At 37.7% G+C, this 20,375-nt stretch overlaps 1 protein-coding gene across 14 annotated transcripts in view; it reads left to right on the forward strand.

The window, feature by feature from the left end:
* MYO3A (myosin IIIA) overlaps window positions 1-20,375 on the forward strand; it is a 285,430-nt gene that overhangs the window by 91,739 nt on the left and 173,316 nt on the right. For all 14 annotated transcript variants that reach the window (XR_010146830.1, XR_010146831.1, XM_063781509.1 and 11 more), the window contains one exon: window positions 1,347-1,502. Coding sequence is in view for 12 of the 14 variants with exons in the window: in XM_063781509.1 (XP_063637579.1) it covers window positions 1,347-1,502 (156 nt within the window). In the remaining 2 variants the exon portion in view is untranslated. The remainder of the gene's footprint in view (window positions 1-1,346; window positions 1,503-20,375) is intronic.

Consider the following 20,375-nt stretch of genomic DNA (forward strand, 5'->3'; position numbering starts at 1 on the left):
TAAAGATTTGATAAAGTTTTACATGAATAAAATAATTTCATATGTGCCTCTTCTGAATACATAGATACAATTACTACAGATGTCAGAAATTAATGCATTCTGTTAAATTAACGGAAAACTAAGAGCACTTGTTCTTATTTTTTAGACACTGGCATTCTTATTCCTTAGCATATTTTAGCATTCCGGGGAAATATATTTTTGGTTAAGCTCAATGAAATAAATTGCCTAATTATCATAATACCGATTAGAAATGGCACTACTCAAGCCAAGGCATGAGTTTCATCTTTTTATGCTTTTTTCTTTTTTTTTAATGTCCCCAAATGACAGCCCAGTTTTCTCATAATAGTAGACTCTGTGAATTGCAAGGTTAAAGGGGTCTTGGAAAGTTGTACAGCCCAAGTTTATATCCAGAGGTTAAACCCTTCTCAAACATGTGTACTCAGTGGCTGTCCAATCAATACTTAAATATCTCCAATCAAAATAGTATTTCCCAATGCAGCTCATTCTACTTTGATAAGCCTCACTCTTAAAAAGTTCTTCCTTAGACTGATCTGAAAGCTGTTTCTCTCTTGATTCCACCAACCAATTCTAGTTCTTTTACCCCTTGCGACCACTGAAAACTACTTGAATCCTTCTTTTACATATTCAAAGTCAGCTGTCACAGCTGGTTAAACATTCTACATTTGTTCAAATGCTCCTCCTGTGCTGTTGTTTCAGGTGCTCTCACTAGTCCTATCCTTTCTCATGAATATGCTCTGGTTGAACCTATCAAGAGGTACAACAGGCATTAGTACATCTGCTGTATGACCTCAAAAAATACTTATTGACATGGAATTTAAACATCCTTAACTGAGTGGCCTTCTCAAATGGGTTAGCAGTTTTATCACATAGAAAGAAACAGATCAATTGAGAAGCCTTTAAAAGCATTTGTGAAGGGAAACTGCATTGTTTGTTTTAATTTTAGATAAGCATTAAAACTATAATGACTTCATTGTCATTTATCTGCAGCTACTGACTTGTAAAGGAGACTTTGCAGTGGAGACATTTTAATTATCACTATGCAATAATCCTTACTGGGAGACGACAGAAGTGGTATTTAGTTGAAAGTTGGTATCACTGCAGCTTAATCACTCACAGATGTGTGCACTTTCACAAACATTTGTTTCATCATATTGCAGTTAGCTATTTTTGAGAGATTAAAAATTGCAATTAATATATTTTAAGCTTGGGTTGAGCATTTATGAGGAGCATCGCTCTCGTGTGTTAGATTAATTTTTAGGAATATGAATAATAGTTTCAAAACTCTAACTTATCTAATAATTGCTTGTTCTTTTTTGCCAGTGCAGGTGCTTGACTAAAGATTATGAAAAGCGTCCAACAGTGTCAGAACTTTTACAGCATAAATTCATTACTCAAATTGAGGGCAAAGATGTGATGCTACAAAAACAACTAATGGAATTCATTGGCATCCATCAATGCATGGGAGGCACAGAAAAGGCCAGGTAATCAAATAATATCTTGATTCCAAAATCCAGAGATTATTGAAAGATTTTGAACAGTTTAACAATGTATTAGTTTTTAAGGTGAATAAAATTTGGAGGTAATGGGGACTTACATGAAAAGTGAATGTCACCTGTTGAAATGCATCTCAATATTGGTAAAATTACAGGCAACACTTTCTTTTTTTTTTGAAACAGAGTCTTGCTCTGTTGCCCAGGCTGGAGTGCAGAGGCACGATCTCGGCTCACTGCAACCTCCACCTCCCGGGTTCAAGCGATTCTCCTGCCTCAGCCTCCCGAGTAGCTGGGATTACAGGCCCATGCCACCATGCCTGGCTAATTTTTTGTATTTTTAGTAGAGACAGGGTTTCACTGTGTAGCCAGGATGGTCTCGATCTCCTGACCTTGTGATCCGCCCACCTCGGCTTCCCAAAGTGCTGGCATTAGAGGCGTGACAGGCTGCACTTTTTAAACAACTTTGTAAGAACAAAGAATGTAAACTTCAAAAGATCATTTTTGTATTGGTATATGTTTTCTTGTATTTTCTGCTTTTCTATAAAGTAAGATATCTTAGATTTGGGATTTTAAAAAAACCATAAAACTTGAAAGACCTTTTGACACTATTATTTGTTCATTTTCCCTGGTTAAATTATATTTAAAGATCATTTTAAATATCTTCGTACATCCTATTGGGATTTTAAATAGTATATAAGTTTATTTTAGGAAATTTAAAAGTCAGAGAGAAATATACAATGGAAAAATAATCAAGTATAACATTTTAATCTGTAACCTTTTAATATCTTCTTCTTGTTGGATATACTTTTTTTTTTTTTTTTTTTTTTTGAGACAGGGTCTCACTTTGTCTCCTAGGCTGGAGTACAGTGGTGCCATCTCTGATCACTGTAGCCTCAACCTCCTGGGTTCAAGTGATCTTCCTTCTTCAGACCCCCAAGTAGCTGGGACTATAGGCATGTACCACCATGCCTGGCTGATTTTTGTACTTTTAGTATAGACGAGGTTCTGCCATGTTGCCCAGGCTGGTCTCGAACTCCTGAACTCAAGTGATCCACCTGCCTCAGCCTCCCAAAAGGCTAGGATTGCAGGCATGAGCCACTGCGCCCAGCCAAACATTTTAAAACATTTTTAAAACAAAATTGGAATAGTATTATATGTGTCGCAGAGACTGTCTTCTTTCACTGAATAGTGAATATCCATATAATTAAACATTCTTCTAACACAACATTTTAATGGCTAGATAGCATTCCCTTGCCTGACAATTTAATGATTAATTTAAATAATCCCATACATTTTGGTAGTTACTAATTGTTTTTACTCTCTCAAGTAACTGTGTAATGAACAGTTGTACATTAATCTCTTACTGTTTTCTTAAGATAAATTTCTATAGATAGTACTATTAAGTCAAAAAATTATTAAAGTTAAATTATAATTTCACTTTATTCTTGAGAATCCTATTTGTTTCATCCCAGAGACATATCACTATTTAGGGAGTTGGAAGAAGTGAATAGGACATTACTTATTTGAATTCCTGTTGTGAATGTACACATTTAATTCCCATTTGTTTAATGCCTACTATGTGCCAGATTTTGTGTTAGGACTTTATTATGTTATCTCATGTGATTTTACAACAAGTCTGAGGAAAATATTTTATGATAACCCATTTTCATAGCTGAAAAGAACTGAAGTTTGCAGAGGTTAATTAACTTGCACAAGGCTGCACAGGAAATAAATGACTTAGCAAGGATTCAAATTCTGATCTTAAAGCCCAAGCTTTAATTCACAGGAGTAAATGGACTAATGATTGTGGATGATCTTGGGAGATAATAATCCTTGCCTGTTTGAGTTTACAGCCTTGCTGCAGAGACAGACCTGATATACCTTTAATGAGGAAGAATTAAGTGACAAAAGAAAGAAGCAGATATGTAGTTTATAATGAGGAGATAATCATGGGTCATCCATGCCCATCTTTTTATCTTTGTGTAAATGTAGTTTCATAATCTGCTGCAACCTCATTCTTCCCGAAACAGACAACCAGTAATCAAAATAAACAGAAATTGAAGTGTATTCACATTGTGTAGGATGTTCAATGTCAAGAACTGTGAAGGATATGAGATATTACCCTACCTGCAAGCTCACAATTTGGCTTTCCACAGTTTCATGAATGCTGGTAGAAGACACAAGATTCATGGATGAGAGACAAAGGACTTTACTACTCATTGCTGAGCTGACAGCATGAGTTTATGTTCACATTGGTTCTCCTTGCCCCCTAGAGTCCTAGAGGAAATGTGGAATAGGTGGATGTTGTGTCCACACTTGGCTTGCCTCATAACTGGGAAATCCTGAACTTGGGAAACTCCAATCTTTTCAAGGGGCTGCTTGCATGCTTGCCCAAATTTTGCCTTGGAGGAAACATTAACTTTACCATCCTGGACACCAGATAAAATTTCCATCTGTCCTAGTATTTTTAATTTCCAAGGCTGTTTGCTATACAAACATTATTGAAAATATAGTCTGGAACAAAAGCTAATATAAGACATGCAGAAATTTGAGAGACCCATGAATAATTGTCTCCCAATGTTCAAACATCGTGAGAATGGTTGCACTACACAGTATTTAGATTCTCATGCTTGTGCTGTAAGTTTCAGTGATTATTGGGCACAGTGTTATACTCAACACTTTCTGATTCTGAGACACAAGATGTAGTCTTGTTTATCCTGTTAAAAATTCAGAATATGCTTTCAGTATGAGAATTCATGATGTACTCAGTTATGGAAATTTTTCAGTTGTTCTTTTAAATATTGATCCTCTCTCATTCTTTTCACTTTTTATTTCTGAGACATAAATGTTGGAATCTCCTATTTTACCTCACGTCTTGCAATTTCTCTGTCATGTTTGTCACCCATTTATCAATCTCTGCTATATTCTGAATGAATTCTTCAAAATTGTTTCCCAATTCACTAATTTTCTCATAGAACTGGGCCTAGTCTAGATATCTTACATACCAATATTTTTTTCATGCTGATATCTATTATACATCAATATCTATAGTTTTCATTTATATAATTTCTTATATAAATTGGTGAGTGGTTTTTTGTTAACCACTCTTTTCATATCTGACTTTTTATATCTAGCTATTCATTTTTTCTTTTGGGGGAATGTAATTCCACTTTTTTTCTCTTTGATCTTAAACATACTTTTTAACAGTAACTCTCAGATTTGCATTTCAACACAGGTGAATTGTCCTGATTATTGAGTTCATTTGTTTATTTAATATTTGGTTTCCTTAGTCTAGGGTTCAGAATTTTAGTTTGCCTTCTCATCTTGAGTGGGAGGTTTTTTATTTTGGTTTTTATTTCCTTCTGCATTCTATTTGGAGGGTTTTGCCTTTGCCATTATCTGGTTTCAAGATTCCCCAGGGCCCATTGTGATTTGAAGGAAATTGCAGATCTAGTTGCTGAGCCAGTGGGAAGTAGATCTTATGTCTCTCCATCCTGCCATCTCAAGCACCTGGCTCCATATAAAAGGAAGAAGCGGCAGTTTTTTCAATCTTTTTCCCAGGCAAGGGACCCCACACTCAGCCCCATTCTTCCCACGGCACCTTGGTCAAGGCCTTCATTGTGAATGTGTGTTTTAGTTCCTTTACTCTCCAGGCCTCTTTTTCCCGTTTTTGGTGCCAGACTTTGAATCAGCCTATAGTTTCTGCCCTCTTACCTGGTGCTTTTGTTTGCTCCGTTAGGTCCTCTCTAATGCTCATCTTGTTTTAGAAAATATCTTTGTCTTTTTAATTTTATTTTTTAACGTGTAAGAAATATTTTATTTTTTATAAACGTATGTTTGGAAGAGGTGGGAGTTGAACTTGAATCTTTACCCACAACACTCTCCTGACCATGGATCTTAGTTCAAGGAGGAGGGAAGATTATCCTGCCCTCAGCATTCATATTCACACTAGTCCCAAAGTGTGAGACATACTCAGGCAAAAGAAAAGAGGCTTGGTTATGCCACTGGCAACACATTAAACAAAAGCTGTCTTCTTGAAGATCATGAAAAATAACTTGATTTGTCACAGTTTTTGATGTTGGTAAAATGGATCAAAAAATCTGATTGTATTAAATCAACATAGCTAACTCAAAGCTGACATTTTTCTCTTTGTACATGATGTTATCCTTTAGAACTGAAGGTATGTGCTTGGCAGGATAATTTTTTAAAAATTAAAGATTCAGCTTTAAAGAAAATGGTCCTAATATAAATTGAATACAAACTGAATATAAACTTCCTTGTTGGGGAGAGGTGGAGTGTTGGGAGATACTATGGAATGGATATGAGAACTTTCTATTTTAAGTCAAGACCTGAATATAAAACACATCACTTTTCTAACTTATTCAACTATTCTGAAGAATTAAGACCACGTTGTAATACACTCCTCAAAAAACGGGAAAGCTTTTTTCACACGAGTTAAAATTGACAATGTTAGAAGGCAGACTAAATTGGGAGAAACTCTAGTTATAAAATATTTTGAAAGAAAATTTTTCTTATGAATCCAGTATTTTTAAACAGTTGACTATCTGATTTAATGGAAATAGATAAAAGTCATTTGTAACTGAAATGTGCTATTCAGAATTCTTGAGTAAAACAATACAAGCCCACTTAAAAAGTAAAGCAGTTTAGCGGACAATATTGGATGGCTCAGAGAATGGAGAGGATGGGAGAGAGCCAGGTTTAGTCATGAAAGCAGGCAGCTTCAACTGTCCTTCCTCAAGAATCACCAGCTAAAAGGCTGCCACTGAAAACCACCCACCTTTCTCTAACATTGCCTGCAATGACACTAGTTTCTTGAATGCTACAACCCACTCAAAATATTTGTAAACTGACTTTGAGCTTTATGTTGCATCCTTGAGGTTCTAAGTTCCATACTGGACTATCTGATTGCCCACATGTAGGTCACAGGCCCACACTGTAGGTGAAAGTAGGTGGTGAAAGACACTTGGTCTCAGCTCACTTCCAGTTTCTATGTGAGAGGCAGAGTCCTACCTGCTAACCATTTTGAAATTTCTTCCCCACAGCAGAAGGGTATTTTTGAGCTGCTGAAGCAACAGGTGGATAGCCATTATATGGAATATTTTTTATTCTATTTCATTTTATTTTAGAGACAGGGTCTCACTGTTGCTCAGGCTGGCCTCAAAATTCTGGGCTCAAGTGATCCTCCTGCATCAGCCTCCTGAGTAGCTGAGCTTACTTGCACAAGCCACCACATCTACCTCCTGTGTGGAATAGTTAACACTTCCTACAATTCTTTATTTCATATATCTTGAACGTTTGCCTAAAAAATTATTTAAGCTATGATTGTCATTCCTCATAAATAAAGAAAATATCTAACCTAGCATCTACTTAAATAACAAATTCCAAATTAAAACTTCCTTTTTTTGAAAGTCATATTATTAACATGCTAACATCTTAAATTTCTTTTGTGTTCTATATACAATGCAAAATAACTTTAATATTTTACTTGATGCTCTCAATATGCTAGTGGCAATTACCTTTGATATTTATAGATTGTTATATTTTGCATATAATTTCATAGAAATAAAAAGGATTTAGTAACTCCTTTTTCTTACTAATTTTGGTTTCTTAGACCAAAAATACTGGCTGAATTTGTGGTGCTGTTGCAGCTAGTCCACTTGTCCCAGCATCTGTGGTTTTCAGGCCAGAATATAAGGCATATTTGAGACATATGTGGAAGGATTAACGAAAGACAAACTAAAAATTGACCATCCAATCAGTGTTAAAAGTACCGGCCAGGTGTGGTGGCTCACGCCTGTAATCCCAGCACGTTGGGAGGCCGAGGCGGGTGGATCACGAGGTCAGGAATTCGAGACCAGCCTGGCCAACATAGTGAAACCCCGTCTCTACTAAAAATACAAAAAATTAGCCAGGTGTGGTGGCAGGCACCTCTAATCCCAGCTACTTGGGAGGCTGAGGCAGGAGAATCGCTTGAACCAGGGAGGTGGAGGTTGCAGTGAGCCCAGATCATGCCATTGCACTCCAGCCCGGGCGACAGTGTGAGACTCCGTCTCAAAAAAACAAAAACAAAACAAAAAAAACACACAGCCCAAGCTGTCAATTCCTTATTAGGCGTGGGACTTTATGTAATGTAAATTCGCTCAAATAGGATTTTGATTTTACAAAACAGAACAATGAAAAGAGAAAACAAAAAAATAAATAGGAAGTAATAATAGGGTTCCTTCCATGTGGCACAATGCATGACTCCATTTTATATTCTATTTTCTGGGCAAGATAATTTTTCTTTAATGGCTGTGACTATGTCATGATGAGAATTATTCACCCTTTGGAACACATAGGCTTTTCCTTAACACATGAGACTTTAAAAATGCTATCCCCACTGCTTTTCTAACAACTATGTTTTCAATTCCCATCTCCACATGACTGAAAGATACTTCAAACTCAACATGTCCAAAATTAAACTTATGGTATTCCATCTGTGTTCTTTGTTCCCTTATTTTATTTTATTTTATTTATTTTTTTGAGACAAGGTCTTGTTCTGTCACCCAGGCTAGAGTGCAGTGGCACGATCTCGGCTCACTGCAACTCCCACCTCCTAGGTTCAAGTGATTCTCCTGCTTCAGCCTCCTGAGTAGCTGTGATTACAGGAGCCCACCACTGTGCCCGGCTAATTTTTGTATTTTGTTTTTTTAGTAGAGATGGGGTTTCACCATCTTTGCCAGGCTGGTCTCAAACTCCTGACCTCGTGGTCCACCTGCTTCGGCCTCCCAAAGTGCTGGGATTACAGGCATGAGCCACCGCACCCAGCTGTTCCCTTTCTTATTAATGACACCACCACTTATCTCATTATGCCAACCAGAAATCCAGGGATTATCTTAGCCTTTTCCTCTCTCCTACTTTTCATTTTCAGTCCAAACCAGGACTAAATTTCTTACGATCCCATTCAACACCAATTGTGTTATAATCTTTGCTACCCTAGAAATTGCGGATTGAGATGACATCCATGTTGTCTCAACATTTGTTGAGGCCATTGTATAAAGGTCTGGATAAAGGTTCTACACAGAGGTCTGACAGCTGAATCCTTTATAGAGCCTGTGCTCTGGGGCTAACTTTTTAGTAAACAGGATAAGACAAGCACATAAATAACCATTATACAAAGTTTCAATCCCATTTCCACTAGCAGGGGCAGGAGGGCTTATCCAGGAGGTCGCCTTTGAATCAGCACCATGAGGGATAAACTGGACTGAATCATGTGAAAATAGAGTTATCACAAGATGAACGTTATAGCAGGAGAAACAGCCTGAGCAAAATCATAAAATCAAGGAGATAAACTGACAGAAAGGCAAGCATTTAATCAAGCTGTAAGGGGAAAACCCAGAAATAGGTTTGGAGAGGTATACAGAGACCAGACCACTGAGAGCACTGAAAGTCAGACTGAGAGGTTTGACCTGTGTCCATGACAGCCCACAGTGGGGAGTACCCCATCGCCAGCTCTTAAGCCACCTGTGTCCCTTTTGTTGGTTCTAAAAGGTAAATTATGGATACACCAAGGCAGACTACAGCAATAATTTTGGATTCATTTTGCTTGTTCCCAGTATGACCATTTTCTCATATGTTTCTTTTTAACTTTAAAATATGGTATTTTTTTGAAGGTAGGGGGAGTTGGTCCCAACTATGTTTAATTATCATCTATCTCTAAATGTGCTTAATTGGGTCTTGTCCTTTTGCCATCTTCCATTACACAAGAGTGAGTGCCCAGCCCTTATTACGGACACTTGAATCCCAACCCCTGCCTTGGACTGCCAGGATGGCAACGCCACTGTCTACAGCAGCCCACTCAAGCTAGGGACCCAGACAGGAGTATTTTTCTTCACCTAGTTCAGTGTAAGTCGATTCTCATGGCTCCATAGATGAAGTAAAGACTGTATCTCAAATTAAAATTAGAAACAGGAGAGCACCGTTCTGAAAACAAGATAACCTAGAGTTTGCTTTTATTCAGATAGGAATCTATCATGAATCAAGAAACTGGATAATGATAGCTCCATCATTAAAATACATGGCCATTTGCTATGACCAGATCTAGTCGCTAGTCTAGAAAAAAATAGAAAAGGAGCTACAGTTCACATAAAGATAATTATATTAATAATACTAACAAAGGCTGATATTGAATCTTCAGTGTTGAAAGGATGATGAATTTGCTTCAAAATTATGTATTTAATAAGCTGTAATAGGCAAGACGGGCTAGTGTCTGGATATTTATATATTTAATATATTGATATATATTTAATATTGGTGTATATTTAATATATGTGGACATTTATTTGTTTCTATGTTTTTGTGGTTTTTTTACATGAAGTGTGTGTGTGTGTGTGCGCACACATCATTTGTGCTTATATTCTAAGTAAGATTTTATTTTAGAAAATTCCCATCTTATCTTGGCTAAAATAAAAAGTAAAGGAATTGTCCCTGTCAGTGCTAGAAGGAAAGGTCTCGTAAAGGAATATACTGGTAGCTGTGTACATCCAAGATGGACAACTCAGGAAGAAACAGATAAAGCTGGGGAATATAGCAAGGATCCCTCTAGGACCAGGAAATTTGGAAAAGAAATAATAACTTACCCTTTCCTGTCTTAAATATTTCCTTATATCAGTCTTCAGTACTTCCTCTTCCAGAAAAGCTCCCAGAATAAAAACTAAATGGCTTTTTAACGTGGTCTCCAGGAATTTTAAAAGGAATAGGCAATTGAATAATTATTCCCTCGAGAAGGCCATTGTAAGTACCACTGCTCCTAAGTAGCACTAAATAAAGGAATTCGAGTAAAGAAGAAGCAGTTGCTGATACTACAAAAAAGTTGTAAATAATTCTGAGAATAAGTTACATTGTTGCTTCAAAATGAAACAGCGTGAAGAACCATCATGCAGTCTGCCCACTTGTGCTGAATACTAGTTCAGTTCCTGTCTTTATCATACCACTTTCCCCCCTGCCAAGTAATTATACAATCATAGATTATTATTGCTGGAAAGGAACTTTGAATGTGGATTCTTATTTTAGAGATCAGGAAACTAAATCCCAGAGAAATTGAATCCTGCCTTCTGAGACAATAGCCAACAAAGCTGTAACTCAAGTATAATGATTTTTCAGACTAGCTCTTTTACTAATTTCTCTTTTCCTCACTGGTGTCAGAAGTTGGCGGTCACAAAACTGATGGACAGATTTTGTTTGAGCCACTTTGTATGGTTTACTCACAATGGGCATTTACACTTAAATTTTATTTTATTTCTTTGGTGTACTGCAGTTAGAGTTTGCATTACTAAGTAGAATATTCAATGGTCAAGGAATCTTTGTTCATGTTTTCCCTAAGACTTTTTTTTTTTTGAGATGGATTCTCCCGCTGTCGCCCGGGCTGGAGTGCAGTGGCGCCATCTTGGCTCACTGCAAGTTCTGCCTCCCGGGTTCACACCATTCTCCTGCCTCCGCCTCCCAAGTAGCTGGGACTACAGGCGCCCACCACCACGCCCGGCTAATTTTTTTTGTATTTTTTTTTTAGTAGAGACGGAGTTTCACTGTGTTAGCCACAATGGTCTCAATTTCCAGACCTCATGATCTGCCCACCTCGACCTCCCAAAGTGCTAGGATTACAGGTGTGAGCCACTGTGCCCAGCCCCCTAAGACTATTTTTTAATTGAATTAAGGATACAGAGTGTGGAAACAACTAAGTTTAAGATGGGTATCTAACTTATCCTTGAAATGTTTGGGAAATAATAATTTAGGAACTAGATTTAATGACATATTGATATGGGTGTTGACAATCATCAACATAGTGATGTTTTCATTTCTTTTGGAAAGAGTCTCTCATGCCTATGACGAGTTTTGGAGTTTGCCTATGTTATTAGTAGCCAAGCTCTCAGCAGGGGCCAACAAAACTGCATTCAGTGAAAAAAAGGCCTGGACCATTTTCTCTAGTAATTAATACTGTAAGTTGTACTGCACTCTTAGACTTTTTTTAGCCTGTTATTTTGTGTGCTCTACGTGATCTACTTTTCAGTCTTTAGTTTCATTTAGGCTTAAAATGACAAGTCGCCAGTGGCTCCCATCACAAGTTGCTGATGACAGTAAGTGTTCCTAAAAGGACCAACTTGCTCATCTCTCCCTGTGGATCCACCCATACTGTAGCCCCTGGGGCCACTTGCTGGTTGCTGAACCTGCTATGCATCTTCATTCCTCTCCATTTTGGCTCATGGAGTGTTCTCTCCTTGAAATCTCACCCACCTTCATTCTGTTCTTGGGAATATACTTAAAACCAGTCTCCAACTGTTGGCACCTTTGAGAAACCTTTCCCAGAAGTTACAAGTATGTGTTTACACTTCCTTTCCTCTGTGGTCATACATCACTTTGTTCTTACTTCAGTTAGACACACCTGGGATAGAGTCCCAATCCTGCCGTCTATTAGTCTTGCCATGAACTAATTTTGTGACTCTGTACAAGTTACTGAACCTCTCTTAGACACAGTTACAACTTGTTTATAAAATGAGGACACCAATAACACCTATCTGGTAAAGGTGAGAGGATAAATGAAATGAAATAAAAAGCATGAAGCACCTGTACAACGTTAGCAGTCACCAGCATTTTGTGGATAGTTACATGCATCTGTATTTTACAAATCTTAATCATTTATGTCTCCAGTGCTGAGTCTAGTACTTTGCATGTAGTAAGTGCTCAATAAATTTATATTATTTTGAATTGAAGAGTTTGGGTTGAGATCTGAAATAGAATGCCTTGATTTGGCTTTATATGTTCAATAGACACAATAGTGTGTTTAGCTATTTATTACTTACTGTGAGAAAAAAAATTGGAGAACCAATTAACATGGAAGATTTTTTGAGATAAAGGTTTTGAAATTTTGTTCTAAATTTTTAAATAGATACTTCCAAATCTATTTTAATATATGGTGAGAGATAGGGATCTAGTTTCATTCCTTTGCATATGTATACCCAGTTTTCCCAACACCATTTATTGAAGAGATTGTCTTTTCCCCACTGTATGGTCTTGGCACCTGTATTAGACCATTCTCACACTGCTCTAAAGAACTACCTGAGACTGGGTAATTTATGAAGTAAAGAGGTTTAATTGACTCACTGTTCCTCAGGCTGTACAGGAAGCATGACTGGGAAGACCTCAGGAGACTTACCATCATGGTGGAAGGGCGAAAGGGAAGCAAGCACATCTTCACATGGCGTCAGGAGTGAGAGAGTCAAGGGGGAAATTCTACACACTTTCAAACAACCAGATCTCATGACAACAGCAAGGAGGAAGTCCACCCCCATGATTCAATCACCTCCCACAGGGTCCCTCCCCCCAACATTAGGAATTATAATTCAACATGAGATTTGGGTGGGGGCACAGAGCCATATCAGCACCTTTGTGAAAAAAGAGCTCACTGCAGATTTATGGACTTATTGCTGGGTTCTCTATTCTGTCCCATTGGTCCATGTGTCTGTTTTTATGCTAGTGCCCTGCTGTTTGGGTTACTATGCCTCTGTAGTATAATTTGAAGTCAAGTAATGTGATTCCTCCAGTTTTGTTATTTTTTGCTTATAATGGCTTTGGCTATTCTGGGTCTTTTGTGGTTCCATATAAATTTTAGCAGTGTTTTTACTGTTTCTGTGAAGACTGTCATTGATATTTTGACAGGGATTGCAATTAAATCTGTAGATTGCTTTGGGTAGTGTGGGTATTTTAACAATATTGATTCTTCCAATCCATAAACATGGAATATCTTTCCATTTTTTGGTGTCCCCTTCAATTTCTTGCATCAATTATGTAGTTTTCATTGTAGAGATCTGTCACTTCTTTGGTTAATTCCTAGGCATTTTATTTTATTTGTAGCTATTGTAAATGGTGTTACTTTCTTGATTTCTTTTTCAGATTGTTTGTTGTTGGCATATAGAAATGCTACTGATTTTTATACGTTGATTTTTCACTCTTTACTGATTTATCAGTTCTAATAGTTTTCTTGTGGAGTTGTTTAGGTTTTTTCAAGTATACCATCATATCCTCTGCAAACAAGGATAATATGACTTCCTCCTTTTCAATGTGGACTCCCTTTATTTCTTTCTCTTGTCTGATGGCCCTACCTAGGACTTTCACTACTTATGTTGAATAACAGTAGGCATCTTTTTCATATTCCCAGTCTTAGAGGAAAGGCTTTAAATTTTTCCCCATTCCGTATGATACTAGTTATGGATCTGACATATGTTCGTTTTATTTTGTTAAGGTATGTTTCTTCAAAATCCAGTTTTTGAGGGTTTTTGTCGTTTAAATTGATGCTTAATTTTTCACATGGTTTTTGTCCTTCATTCTGTTGATATAATGTATCACATTGATTGATTTGCATATGTTGAACCATCTTTACATCCCTGGGATAAATCCCACTTGGTCATAATGAATGAGTTTTTGTTTGTTTGTTTGTTTTGAGACGGAGTTTCACTCTTGTTGCCCAGGCTGGAGTGCAATGGCGTGATCTCGGCTCACCACAACCTCCGCCTCCTGGGTTCAAGCGATTCTCCTGCCTCAGCCTCCTGAACAGCTGGGATTACAGGCAGGCACCACCAGGCCCGGCTAATTTTTTTTTTTTTTTTTTTTTGTATTTTTAGTAGAGACAGGGTTTCTCCATGTTGGTCAGGCTAGTATCGAATTTCCAACCTCAGGTCATCCGCCTGTCTCGGCCTCCCAAAGTGCTGGGATTACAAAATGTGTAGTTGAATTTGGTTTGGTAGTATTTTGTTGAGAATTTTTGTGTCAAGATGCATTTGTGATATTGCCCTATAGGCTTTTCTTTCTCCTGTACTTTTCAGAATAGTTTGAGGAGGATTGGCATTAGTTCTTTAAATGTTTGGTAGGAGTCAGCAGTGAAGCCATTGGGTCCCAGGCTTTTCTTTGCTGGGAGACTTTTTACGATGGCTTTGATCTCATTACTTCATGTTGGTCTGTTCAGGTTTTGGATCTCTTTATGGTTCAATCTTGGTAGGTTGTATGTGTCTGGGAATTTATTCTAAAGTTTTCAATTTATTGATGTATATTTGCTCATATTAGCTACCAAAGATCCTTTGAATGTCTGTGGTATCAGTTGTAATGTATCCTTTTTCAATTCTGATTTTACTTAATTGGGTCTTCTCTCATTTTTCTTAGTCTGGCTAAAGGTTTGTCAATTTTCTTTATCTTTAAAAAATCAACTTTTTGTTTCATTGATCTTTTGTATTGTTTTATTCATTTCAAATTCATTTATTTCTGCTCTGATCTTTATTATTTCTTTTCTTCTACTAATCTTGAGTTTAGATTGCTCTTTCTTTTCTAGCTCTTGCATACATCATTAGGTTGTTTATTTGAAGTTTTTTTTTTTATTTTTGATGTAAGCACTGATAGCTATAAATTTCCCTCCCATTACTGCTGTCACTGTATTCCATAGGTTTTGGTATGTTGTGCTTTCATTATAATTTTTATTTCAAGAATTTTTTCAATTTCCTTCTTAATGTCTTCATTGACCCATTGGTTGTTTAGTATCATATTGTTTAACGCTTTTCCTGTTTTTTTTTTAAATACAGCTTGCTGCTATTGCTCATTTAATTTTACATAAACATGTTTTTTGAGACTGTAGCAAATCTGACTGATTTTCAATGTGAAAATAAAATATATAAAAACTCTTCTTGGAGTTATTTCAAAACAGAACTAACATTAGAATAGTCTGAATCATCAGAATTGTCTATTTTGGAAAAATCAGATTCATCAAATGAATCTTCAGCCAACAATTGTTCAAGAACGATGTTAACATCACTTGGAGGGATGCTGCATTTTCTAGGATTTGACATTTTCAGCAATTGAGAATTACTATATTTTGTAAATGAAAGTACCACTACCAAAACCAGAATGCTATAAATAGAATGTTATCTTTTGTTTCCGAAGTTAATATACCAGAGAGATGCAAAAATAATAATAAATGCAAAATACTTCATGACAAAGTTATCTTAGGGTAAACACTGCAGCCACAAGCACCACTAGCAAGTATTCTTGGGGTAAATGGGAAAAGCGTTCATTTCTATTTGTTTGTGTAGTTTCCAAAATTGCTATTGTTACTGATTTCTAGTTTTGTTTCATTGTGGTCAGAGAAGATGCTTGATATTATTTCCATTTAAAAAATATTTTAAGACTTGTTTTGTGACCTAACATCGTATATCTTTGAGAATTACCCATGTGCTGAGGAGAAAAATGTGTATTCTGTAGCCATTGGATGAATGTTCTATAAATATGTATTAGGTCTATTTCATCTATAATGCAGATTAAGTCTGATATTTCTTTGCTGATTTTGTTTCTGGAAGATTTATTCAATGCTGAAGGTGAAGTATTTAAGTCTCCAGCTGTTATTTTATTGGGGTTTATCTATCTATTTAGCTCTAATATTTGCTTTATATATCTGGGTGCTCCAGTGTCAGGTGCATATATATATACAATTGTTATATCCTCCTGCTGAATTCACCTCTTTATCATTACATAGTGACCTTTTTTGTCTCTTCTTATAGTTTTTGTCTTGAAATCTATTTTGTCTGGTATAAGTATAGTGACTCCTGCTTTTTTTGGTTCCCATTGGCATAGAATACCTCTTTCCATTCCTTTATTTTCAGTCTATGTGTGTCTTTTTAGATGAAGTGTGTTTCTTGTAAGCAACAGATCATTTGGTTTTAGTTTGGGTTTTTGTTGTTGTTGTTTTTATCCATTCAGCCACTGTATGTCTTTTGATTGGAGAGTTTAGTCCACTTACTTTCAATATTATTATTGATAAGTAAGGAAGTACTCCTGCCATTTTGTTATTTGTTTTCTAGTTGTTTTGTGGTCTTCTCTTCCTTCTTTTCTTCCTTCTTCTCTTACTTTTAGTGAAGGTAATTTTCTCTGGTGGTATGATTTAATTTCTTTCTTATTTTTTGTATAACTGCTATATGTTTTCTGATTTGAGGTCACCACAAGGCTTGCACATACTATCTTATAACCCATTATTGTAAGCTGATAACACCTTAACAATGTTTGCATAAACAAACAAGCAAAATGAAAACTAATAAAACTCTACCCCTTTATTTCATTATTCTGCTTTTTAACTTTTTGTTGTTTCTGTCCATATCTTATTGTACTGTCTATGTCTTGAAACATGATTGTAGTTATTGTTTTTGATTGGTTCATCTTTTAGTCTTCCATAATTTACCATAGTTACAGTATTATAATATTCTGTGTTTTTCCTTGTACTTACTATTACTAGCAAATTTTGCACCTTAAAATGATTTCTTATTGCTCATTAAAATACTTTTCTACCTAATTGAAGTATTCCCATTAGCATTTCTTGTAGGACAGATTTATTCTTGATAAAATCCCTAACTTTTGTTTGTGTGGGAAAGTCTTTATTTCTCCTTCATGTTTAAAGGGTATTTTTGCCAGATATACTATTCTAGGGTAAAATATTTTCTCCATCAGCACTTTAAATATGTCATGCCACTCTCTCCTGGCCTGTAAGGTTTCCACTAAAAATTCAGTTGCCAAATGTATTGGAGCTCCCTTTTATGTAATTTACTTCTTTTGTCTCACTACTTTTAGGATCCTTTATCTTTAACCTTTGGGAGTTTGATTATTAAATACCTTGAGGTGGTGTTCTTCAGATTAAATCTGCTTGGCATTCTATAACCTTCTTCTTCTTGGACATTGATATCTTTTTCTAGATTTGAGAAATTATCCCTTTCAATAAACTTTCTACCCCTCTTTCTCTACTTCCTCTTTTTAGCCAGTAAGTTTTACATTTTTCCCTTTTGAGGGTATTTTCCAGATCCTGTAGTTGTGCTTTATTGTTTTTTATTCTTTTTTCCTTTGTCTCTTCTGATTGCATTTTCAAATAGCCTGTCCTGAAGCTCACTAATTCTTTCTTCTGCTTAGTCAAATCTGCTGTTAAATCTGATGCATTCTTCTATATGTCAATTGCATTTTTCAACCCCAGAATTTCTGTTTGATTATGTTTAATTATTTCAATCTCTTAGTTAAATTTATCTGATAGAATTCTGAATTTCTTCTCTGTGTTATCTTGAATTTCTTTGAGTTTCCTCAAAACAACTATTTTGAATTCTTGGTCTAAAAAAGTCACATACCTCTCTTTCTCCAGGATTGGTTCCTGGTGACTTATTTAGTTTATTTGGTGAGTTCGTGTTTCCCTGGATAGTTCTGATGCTTGTGGACATTCATCTATATTTGGGCATTGAAGAGTTAGCTATTTCTGGTAGTGTTTGCAGTCTGGACTTGTTTGTGCCTATCTTTCTTGGGAAGGCTTTCCAGGTATTTGAAAGGACTTGGCTGTTGTGATCTAAGCCATATATGTATTAGGGGACATCCTCAGCCCAATGATTCTGTGCTTCTTGCAGACTCATAGAAGTACTTGGATAAGATCTTGAATAATTTCCTGGATTGCCAAGCACAGACTTTTGTTCTCTTCCTGTACTTTCTGCCAAACAGAGTCTCTCTTTCTCTCTCTCTCTCTCTGTTCTGAGCTAGATCTAGGGATGAGATGACACAAGCACCCTGGTGGCTACTGGGACTGCACTGAGTCAGACCTGAAGGCAGCATAGCACTGTGTCTTGCCCCATGCCCACTGTAACCACTACCTGGCTACTGCCTATGTTTGCTCAAGGCTCTGGAGTTCTACAATCAGCAGGTGGCAAAGCCAGCCAGCATTATGTCCTTACTTCAGTTCAGGACAGTGAGTTCCCTCAGGCCCTGGGTAGATCCAGAGATGTCATCAAGGATCCAGGGACTGGAGTCAAGAACCTTAGAAACTTACCTGGTGTTCTATTGTAGTGTGGGTGAGCTAGCCCTCAAGCCATGAGACACAGTCTTTCCCACTCTTACCTCCCCTTTCCATAGGCAGAGGATCTTCACCCCATGGTCACCACCACCACAGGCCCTTAGGGAGTACTGCCATGTTACCAGCAATGTTCACTTAAGGCACAAGTGCTCTTCATTCAGCTCATGGTGAATGCTGCCTGGGCTGTGACTCAGCCTTCAGGGCAGCGGGCTCCTTTCCAGCCCAGGGCTGGTTCATAAATACCGTCCCAGACTCAAGACCTGGAATGGGGACCCCAAGAGCCCACTTAATGCTGTATGCCCCTGTGGCAAAGCTGGTACCTAAGATGCAAGACACAGTCCCCTTTACTTTTCCCTCTGCTTTTCTCAAGAAGGAGTCTTCTGCCCATAGCCATCACAGCTGGGAATGTGCTGATTCTTACTTGAAGCCAACAAGTCTGAGTCTCACCCAAGGCACATGGTGTACTATCTGGGTATCACTGCTGGTCATTCAGGGCCCAAGAGCTCTTTAGTCAGCAGGTGATGTGTCCTGCCAGGTCTTGGTTATTCCCTTTAAGTCAGCAGCATATCTTCTGGCCCAGGTTGAGTCTAGACATGTCATTTGGGAACTAGGGCCTTGAAAGGGGGCCTCATGACTCTGATTGCTGCCCTATCCTACTATGGCTGAGCTGGTATTCAAGATGCAAAACAAAGTCCTCTTTACTCTTAACTCTCCTCTTCTCAAGTGGAAAGAAAGATTCTGTTTTGGAGCTGTGAGCTGTGCAGCCTGTCATTGGAGAAGGGGTGGAGCAAACACTCCCTTAGCCCACTGGCTCTGAGCCCAGTTCAGCAGTAGGACTTACTTATGAGTTGCAGTCTTTGTGGCCTAGGCTGCCTTTCAAGTTTATTTAGCACCCCAGAGCACTTTAGCCCATGCTGGCAAGGCTTGCCAAATCTCAAATTCTGACCATGGGGATGGGCGATTCCCCCTGGCTAGGGCTGGTTTAAATACTCCTTCTTTGGGTGAGTGTCAGCTGAATTCAGCCTAGTTTTGCTTTCTGCAGTGATAAGATGGGTTGGCCTTGCGGGAGTCATTTTGCCAAGGATAACATGGTCTTTGTATATAACTAATGCTAGGGAGAAGAGCACTAATTTGACCCAGTAGCAAAGCCCTAATGATTAGAGGGAGTCAGAGCTCTGAATATACACATTGGCTCTTAACAAAAGCCATCTCAAGCCTAGCCCAACCAATGGGGTACATATCTGTGTCCTAAGGAAGGGTGGGGCTACAAGTAAAAACTGAAAGAACTGAAAGAGCTGTTTCACTCAACCTGTAAAAGGAGGGTACAAGCAGCTGTGCTTTTCCATGTCAATTAGCACATAACATATAGAATATAACACGTAACAAACAGATCCATCTATTTGACTCCTGGGTGAATGGAGCTTCAGAAGGGCATGGCATGCCTGGTGTGCAGGCTGTCCAGCACAGCAGCAGTGTATCCACCCAGAGCATCAGCAGCAGAGGAACAAAATCCCCTGCAGAGCAACTGGAGACACTGCTTCTCTGGCTGAGCAATGCTGAGCCTGGCCAGCAAGGACTCCATATGCTCAGGAGCAGCAAGAACACCCAGAGTGACTAACAGGGTGCCAGCCACCATCTGCCCAGCAAAGTGGGAAGGAGACCAATGTCCAGCTAAGTGAGGACTGAGTACCAGTGGTGTCTGGCTGAAGCAGACTTGTCCATGAGCACTTGTGAGACATACTTATGGGGACTTTGTAAAGTGACAGAAGTCCCACATTAGCATGTGATAACAATCAGCCTGCAAAATTTGATTACTAGTGTTATGACACTTATTGTACCCCTAACTTGTATGGGTGGCATTAGATAGATAGATGGATAGACAGATAGATAGATAGATAGATAGATAGATAGATAGATAGATAATGTTCATTATGTATGTATGAAAACATGCACAC

The sequence above is a fragment of the Pan troglodytes genome, chromosome 8, assembly GCF_028858775.2.
Source record: "Pan troglodytes isolate AG18354 chromosome 8, NHGRI_mPanTro3-v2.0_pri, whole genome shotgun sequence".
Classification (NCBI taxonomy): Eukaryota; Metazoa; Chordata; class Mammalia; order Primates; family Hominidae; genus Pan; species Pan troglodytes.